The 8,095-nt window shown below is 34.0% G+C and overlaps 1 protein-coding gene across 1 annotated transcript; it reads left to right on the top strand.

Annotated features, from left to right (window-relative positions):
* Nucleotides 1-707: 707 nt before the first annotated feature.
* Nucleotides 708-2,891, top strand: LOC107914900 (uncharacterized). Its single transcript, XM_016843951.2, has 5 exons — nucleotides 708-1,101; nucleotides 2,005-2,119; nucleotides 2,216-2,305; nucleotides 2,399-2,497; nucleotides 2,586-2,891. Exons 1-5 carry the CDS (start codon nucleotides 1,034-1,036, stop codon nucleotides 2,685-2,687), a joined length of 474 nt encoding a protein of 157 aa, XP_016699440.1. The 5' UTR covers nucleotides 708-1,033; the 3' UTR covers nucleotides 2,688-2,891.
* The last annotated feature ends 5,204 nt before the right edge of the window (nucleotides 2,892-8,095 follow it).

The following is an 8,095-nucleotide window of genomic DNA, read 5'->3' as shown; positions in this document are numbered from 1 at the left end:
GATATTATGTGCAACCTTAATAAATTTACAATAATATTAGTTTCAATTGTATTAATATTCAACAAAATTTCAAATAAATAATATTTAAATACGAATAATTAAATATAACTCTTATAAGAAAAGGTATTGAAGCATACTATACATATATTTACATAGAATATTATATTATTTATACACATTTTTCTTCAAAAACATTAATACAAGACACTCACATATTCATATATAATTTTATGATTGATTAACTTTTATCAAACTTGTTAAATTAAATGGTATGAAATTTACTCTTCATTAAACAGTTTTGGCCTCATTTAAAAGTTGAGCTTAATTTGAATATAAATTTAATAGAATGCAAATATTGATTAGAAAGCCGAGGTCTTAGAAAAAGGAAACCTTTTCTTTCTTTAACACATATTCCTCCAAATGACAACTTCAAATCTAAGATTAAAACATTAATTATAGATAAATCTCACCTAATTAGACCTTTTTTTAACACCGAGAATTTCCTTTCAGCTTTTCCCAAAACCACATTCACTCAATTCACATTCAAATTTCACAAAATGGACCCCAAAACAGGACCGGCGGCAAAATTGAAGGATTTTAAAACTTAAAAACACGTCTCAGGATGGCAACGATCGTAAATTACACCAAACCACAGGGATATTTCCGTACATAAACTAAAAAATAAGATTCAACTCGCTTCCTACTCTCGTCCACGTCACGTCACGCGCCTTCGGAGACTAAAACCAACGAATTTGATTGGTCAAACGGACGTGTTCCATTCCTAATTCCGCGAGTATAAAGACAGTCTCCTACTTGCGCTCCAACATCGTTTTTACACTGATCTCTCTCTCTCTCTCTCTCTCTCTCTCTCTCTCTCTCTCTCTCTCTCTTTATAAAAAAACCTCCGGCTATTGGGGTTTTTGGTTTCGTAGATTCGTTTCGCTTCATTTTTGTCTCGTTTTCAAACAGTAATTTCCTTTTTTTTTTCATTGTTATTTTTCTTGGAATTTTTTGAAGTGTTTAATCCAAAAAAATGGCGTTAGTTTCATTCGTCGGGAGGGTTCTTTTCGCTTCAATGTTCATCCTCTCTGCTTGGCAAGAGTAAGCCTTTCTTCAGATCTGCACTTTATCCTTTCTTTTTTGTTATTTTTTAAAATAATAGAACCTGTTTTGTTCTGTTGAAAAAAGAAGTAACAATATTAGGCATAGCCTGGATCTGAACGCGGATTTTGGAACTCGAGAGCTCTTATGAATGTCTAAAAGTTTATTTGAACTTTATTAATGATGATTTATCGCTCGTTCTCTCTCATTAAATAAAAGGATGATTAACTGTGGCGTTTTATTTAAACAGATCTTGTTTTTAATAATGTTGCTAGCTTTATTTGAAGATCCAGTGCAAATTAAGGTGGTGTTAAGAGTAAAATTTTAAATATGTATTGCTAATCTGGCTTGCTAGAATTGCTTAGATGTTTAATTCTTGGAGCTGCTATATATATATGATTTAAGTGTTTATGATATAATAAACCTTTTATTTAAGTTCTAGATCTCATGAATATCATAAATTTTGTAATGGTTGTTGTTGGTTGGCAGTTAGTATGTTGTATAAATGGTATCTGTTTAACTAATTATGCATGAAAATTATTCACAGTCGCATGTGGGGTTTTGAAGTGGAATTGCCAATCTTTTATAGAATGAAAATCCTTAGTTCTACTCATTTGCGTAGGGGCTTGCGGAGGCTATGGTGTAAATTTTTAGCATTGTCATTGTGCTGAAGGAAATATTTATCTATCTATCTATATGTATATATATATATATATATATTTTACATTAGCTAAAACATACGTATTAAAGAGCTGTAGAACTAGGTTTTTCTTTTTTTTCTTTTTAATCACAAGTGAGCTGTTTACTACATTGAGCTTATATTTATTGTATTTTGTAAATCAGGACTACCATAGGTTTTGTCATGCTTGTCTCTAATCCTATGTTATGTGCTCATGTGTATAGGTTCAATGAATTTGGTGTTGATGGAGGGCCTGCAGCTAAGGCACTCAAACCAAAATTCAATGTCTTCTCAAAGACTGTGACAGCTCATACAGGGGTGGAAGTGCCAGAATTTAATGTAAGAATATATGTTGCCACTGAGATAAAGCCTATTTTTCTCTGTTAATATATCAGGTTTTTCTAATGTCTCAACTCTTCGAGTTGTTATTTACAGATTAAGGTTCTAGTTGCTGCTGCTGTAGCCTTCAAGGGTGTTGGGGGTATCCTTTTTATCTTTGGAAGCACTATCGGTGCTTATCTTCTGGTTCGTTTTATGTTCTTATGTGTTGTTGTGCATTAGTAGTTTTGATTATGAACTAAGTCAACTTATAAATGTTGCAATATTCCTTTCTTGTAGGCTCTGCAACAGGTCATTATTACTCCTATATTGTACGACTTCTACAACTATGACACGGAAAAGAAAGAATTTGGCCTACTTTTTTCAAAGTTCTCACAGGTTAGTTGTTGATAGTATTCATTTTTCATTAAGGAATAAGTGTTGATTGGTGTTTCTGTTTCTTAACTAAATTTCCTGTACTTGTTAGAACTTGGCATTGCTGGGAGCATTACTCTTCTTCATCGGCATGAAGAACTCAATCCCCAGGAGACAACTCAAGAAAAAGGCTCCTAAAACCAAAACAGTTTGAAGGAGGAACATCTGGTAAACCAAGGGTCTATTGTTCAATCTCTACGTTTTCCTTGTATCAAGGCTTTGTTCTTCAATGTTAGGGGGGAAAAAGGGCATACTACTTTCATTTTGATACTGTTAACTACTAAGTAGATGTTGATTTAATTGAGTTTGAGAGAATTTTATCATTTTGATTTTAATTTTAATGTTTTATTTTAATTTAGTTTTGACCGTTTTCATGGAATGTTTAGTTATGAAATCATGGTGCTTGGTGGTGTTATGAGAATGGACATTTTGTTAGATAATAGGTGCCACATGGGGGCTTTTTTTGTGCTTTGGCCATTACTAACCCATCAACCAGACCAGAGTTTGGGTGCTAGCGATACAACCGAAGAAGAGAATCCGAGAGAAACGGAAGATAGGTTGAAAGAATTCAAAGAAAAAGAGGTAAGAGAAAAATGGATTTTTGATTTCATAAACTCTTCTTTTAGTGTGTGTAATTGTTTCAGAAACAACTTGGCAACAACCCCAGGTGTTCCCAAAATGACTCGTTTCAATTAAAAGACAAACACCTAAACACGGCGTTTTATAAAGTTTTTACCCTCCTCCCTAAACGACCTCGTGTGATTACAATTAAAACAATTAAGGAAATGCAGCTTTTTACAAGACCTTTAAACTAACAAAATAACAGAAAAAGGAAAACATTTGCAACAGCTTGCTAGTCTCTTGATCTCTTCCATAACAAGTACTCCCCTCGTAAAACTGGTCCTTGTCCTCAAGGATCAAAGGTTGGATATTGTTGTTGAAGAGTGCTCCAAATTTCCCAAGTAGTATCTTCTGGAAATGTATTAGCCCATTCAACAAGTATCTCAATGACAGCTTGGTTACCTTTTTTAGTCATTCTTCTGTCAATGATTTTGACTGGTTCTTTCAGGACACAGGAGGTAAAGGTAAGTCAGGTGTACAACTTGGTGAACCAATGTGTTTCTTGAGTTCTGAGACATGGAAGGTTTGGTGAATTTGAGCTCCCATAGGTAGTGTTAATTTGTAAGTTACCTCTCCTATCTTGGCCTCCACAGGATAAGGGCCAAAATACTTCTGTGAGAGTTTTTGGTTCCTCATTTTCCTCAAGGAATGCTGTCTAGGTTGAAGCCTTAAATACACCAAGTCCCTCACTTCAAATTGTCGTTCTGACCTTTTTGTTTGCTAATTGTTTCATTCTTGTGCCTTTGTTAAATGGAACTTAAACAACTTTCTAAGGTTTTCTTGATGCTGAAGGCTTCTGTCAACCTTCTCTAATGGTGATAATCCAGCCAAGTAAGGCAGATGAATAGGAGGTACCTGGCCATACAAAGCTTCATATGGAGTTGTCTAAATTGTTGAATGGAATGTGGTGTTGTATCACGATTCTTCGAGTGGCAACCAAGTAGACCATTTAGAAGGCATCTCCCCTATCATACATCTGAGGTAACCTTCCATACACTTGCTCAGAATCTCTATTTGCTCGTTTGTTTGTGGATGGTATGCAGTTGATACATGGAGTTTGGTACCAAGGTGCTTGAAGAGTTGTTGCCAAAAATGGTTGAGAAAAACCCTGTCTTGATCTGAAACAATAGATTCAGGAGCTCCATGTAGTTTATAGATCTGATCCAAATAAACCCGAGCCATTGTGGTAGCAGTGTAAGGGTGTACCAGGGCAATGAAATGACCATATTTGGTCAGCCTGTCTATAATCACCAATATGGTTGTCTTCCCCTTATATACTAGCAACCCTTCAATGACATCTAGGCTAATAGCAGCCCATGCCTAATCAGGAATAGGCAATGGTTGTAACAGACCAAGGTAGGCAGCATTGTCACTTTTGCATTTTTGGCAAGTAGAACATTCACGCACCAATGTTTTGATGTCTTTTGAAAGTCCTTTCCAGTAGAGAAAACCTGTTATCCTCTGCCTTGTAACATGTACTCCAGAATGCCCTCCAATTGCCTCTCCATGAAAGAGCTGAAAGATGGTCTTCCTTAGCTCTAATTGGTTACCTACAACCACATTCTCTTTCCTTCGAAGAACTGTACCATCCTAAGAGTACTTAGGGTGGTCATGAGGTTGTTGTTGCACCTTTTTACATAGTTTTTGCAATGTAGGATCCTTTAGGCCAACTTCAATGATTTCTTCCCACAGATCAGACCAAGCTATAGTACTTTTGCCTGTACACTGAAACAATTGAGTTCCATCAACACTTGGTTTCCTGGAAAGAGCATTAGCCACAGTATTTTGAGTTCCCTGTCGATACACAATGGAGTAATCATACCCCAACATTTTAGCAACCCATCTCTGTTGAATGGGGGTGATTGCTTGTTACTCAGAGAGAAATTTTAAGCTTTGATGGTCTGTTTTAATTAAAAAGTGCCTTCCTACCAAGAATGGATGCCATTTCTTCACTGCTAGGAGGATTGCTAACATCTCTTTGTCATAGATAAATAGGGCTTGGTGTTTGATGCCCAAAGCCTTGCTGAAGAAGGCTACTGGTTTCCTTTGCTGCTGAAGCACTGCCTTAACTCCCACACCCCTAGCATCGGTCTCCAACAAAAAGGTTTTTGAAAATCAGGCTAAGTTAAAACACGTGCCTGGCATATGGCCTTTTTGAGCTGTTGAAAGGCCTTCTGCATCTCCTCAATCTATTGCCATGCAACATTTTTTTAGTAAGTTGGTGAGTGGCCCGGCTAAAACTTCATAACTCTGGATGAACCTCCTATAATACCCTGACAGTCCCAAGAACCCTTTTAATTCCTTGATAGATTGTGGTGAGGGCCAAGTCTGAACCCCTTCTACCTTTGAGGGATTCATGCTCACTGTTCCACCAAAAATAACATGGCCTAGGCACTCCACTTGACTAGTGCCAAAGAGACATTTTCTTCTTTTGGCAAATAAATGGTTGCTCCTCGACAGCTGCAAGACTTCCCTCAAGTGTTGTAGGTGTACTGTCCAGTCCCTAGAGTAGACAAGGATGTCATCGAAAAACACCAAAACTGACTTCTTGAGCAATGTTTTGAAGACAACATTCATTAAGGATTAAAAGTTGGAAGGGGCATTTCTTAACCCAAAGGGCATTACCATAAACTCATAGTGTCCTTCATGAGTTTGAAAGACTGTCTTATGGATGTCTTTGTCCCATATTCAAATTTGGTGGTACCTTGACCTCAACTCCAGTTTAGAAAAAGCAGTAGTTTAGCCTAATTCATCCAAAAGTTCTTCAATCACTGGTATGGGAAACTTATCTTTTATGGTGAGTTGGTTGAGCTATCTGTAGTCCATACACAACCTTCAACTCCCATCCTTCTTCTTGACCATGACTACAGGGTATGCAAATGGACTATTGTTATCTCTGATTATCCCAATCTGTTTCATTTCTTGAATGAGCTTCTCTATCTCCTCCTTTTGAATCACTGGATACCTATAGGGCCTTACCCTTACAACCTTCCCTTCATCCACTAAAAGAAACAGAACAACAATAAATCAGAGTGCGACAGAGAAGCGTGGTGGACCATTCCACTGTCAAAACCAAGATTTAGAATATAAAGAATTTTCGCATAATGAAATCTTCGAAATAACAGAAGAATTAGAATTATGTTATATAGATGAGATATTAGAAGATTTTAAAGAACACAAGGATTTTTTTATAAAAGGAAAAGAGTTAGAACCTATAATAGATGAAGAAATCGAGAATATGCAGAGTAAACTAGAAAAGCTAGAAATAATAGGAGAATACCCTTTAAAACATTGGGATAAGAAGAAACCAGAATATAAACTAGAAATTATAAATGATACAAAAGACATAAGGATGAAAGCCATCCCTTGTTCAAATCAGGAATTGGGTTGGTATAAAGAACAAATAGGAGAATTAGAAAAACTAGGCCTTATTAGAAGATCAAAATCAAGACATAGAAGTGCGAGCTTTTTTGTTAATAACCATAACGAACAGATTAGGAATAAGGCTAGACTAGTTATAAACTATAAAATCTTAAATGATAATACATATGATAATGCTTATAATATCCCAAGCAAAGACCATCTAATAAATAAGATACAAGAAGCAAGATCGTTTAGCAAATTCAATTGTAAATCGGGCTACCATCAAATAAGAATGCATAAGGATTCAGTTGAATGGACTGCCTTCATATGTCCAAATCTAATTGGAAATTGGGAATGGCTTGTGGTGCCATTTGGGCTTAAAAATGCCCCAGTTTATCAGAAAAGAATGGATAATATATTTAAAAATTGTAGTGACTTCACTATAGTCTATATAGACGATATACTTGTCTTTAGCAAGACTGCTGAAGATCATAAAAGACATTTGACAACAATCTTTAGAATATTTCAAGAAGAAGGAACAGTGATAAGCAAAAAGAAAATGGAACTAGGAAAAGAATTTATAAAATTCCTAGGAATAATTATAGGCAAAGGGCAAATAGAAATCCAACCTCATATAGCCCAAAAGATATTGGAAATGCCTAATAAGTTAGAAGGACTCAAATAGATCCAAGAATTCTTAGGCCTGTTAAATTATGCAAGACCTTTTATAAAGAACATGTCCAAACTCATAGGTCCTATAACCAATAAGACTAAGGGCCAGTTCTTCATTACTTATGAGAAGTGCTTTTGAAAAATTTGAGTGTTTGGTATTACTGTCAAAAAGTACTTTTGAAGAATAAAATGTCCATTTTAGACATGATATTATAAAGTAACAAATATGTATTTAAATAATGTTCAAATTAGTTAATATTATGATATTTTATCAAAAATATAAAAAATAATTTATTATAACTTATTGTTAATATTTTAATATATAATATTAATTTCAAATATTTCTAAGTAATTAATATTAATTATTTATAAAATTTAATTAGAATATATAAACTATATTTAAATATTTAAATATAAAAATTAAATATTTGTAATTAGATATTGACACAATTATTATTATAAAAATTATTTTTTATTTTTAATTAATGCTTTTAACACATTTGTATTATTTTATTTTAAAATGTATTTGAATATGTAACTCATTATATATAAACATAACATAGAAAACATAAACCTAATAAATTAAAATATTACATATATTTAGATTAAAGTTTTAAAAAGGGATAATATTTATATACCAAATATAAATACTAAAAATTTTACAATAGCATTTACAATGATGTATTAGCAAACGAATAGCATATATGCAAGTCAAAGCCAGCCTGTTATAAAAATCATAAGAACCTGTCTAGTTATTTGCAAAGCAATTACAAATTTGAATGCTCATAGTTTATGTGAAGTGATGCAAAGTAAAGTTTCTCCCTAAATACTAAGAGAAAGAAATATAGACAAAGCCACAAACAAATATATATCCATAAAATTAGATACATTAAATAACAAATGAGA

This window comes from Gossypium hirsutum, chromosome D10 (genome assembly GCF_007990345.1).
Source record: "Gossypium hirsutum isolate 1008001.06 chromosome D10, Gossypium_hirsutum_v2.1, whole genome shotgun sequence".
In the NCBI taxonomy this organism is placed as follows: Eukaryota; Viridiplantae; Streptophyta; class Magnoliopsida; order Malvales; family Malvaceae; genus Gossypium; species Gossypium hirsutum.
Note: the sequence above shows the minus strand (reverse complement) of the source record. Positions and strands in the feature narration are given on the sequence as shown.

What these genes read in the sequence shown, in the direction of transcription:
- LOC107914900 (XM_016843951.2), top strand. Translation starts at nt 1,034, where the DNA reads ATGGCGTTAGTTTCATTCGTCGGGAGGGTTCTTTTCGCTTCAATGTTC. An exon ending in ATCCTCTCTGCTTGGCAAGA is followed by an intron (nt 1,102 to 2,004) that starts GTAAGCCTTTCT and finishes TCATGTGTATAG; the next exon opens with GTTCAATGAATTTGGTGTTG. An exon ending in TTTTTTCAAAGTTCTCACAG is followed by an intron (nt 2,498 to 2,585) that starts GTTAGTTGTTGA and finishes TGTACTTGTTAG; the next exon opens with AACTTGGCATTGCTGGGAGC.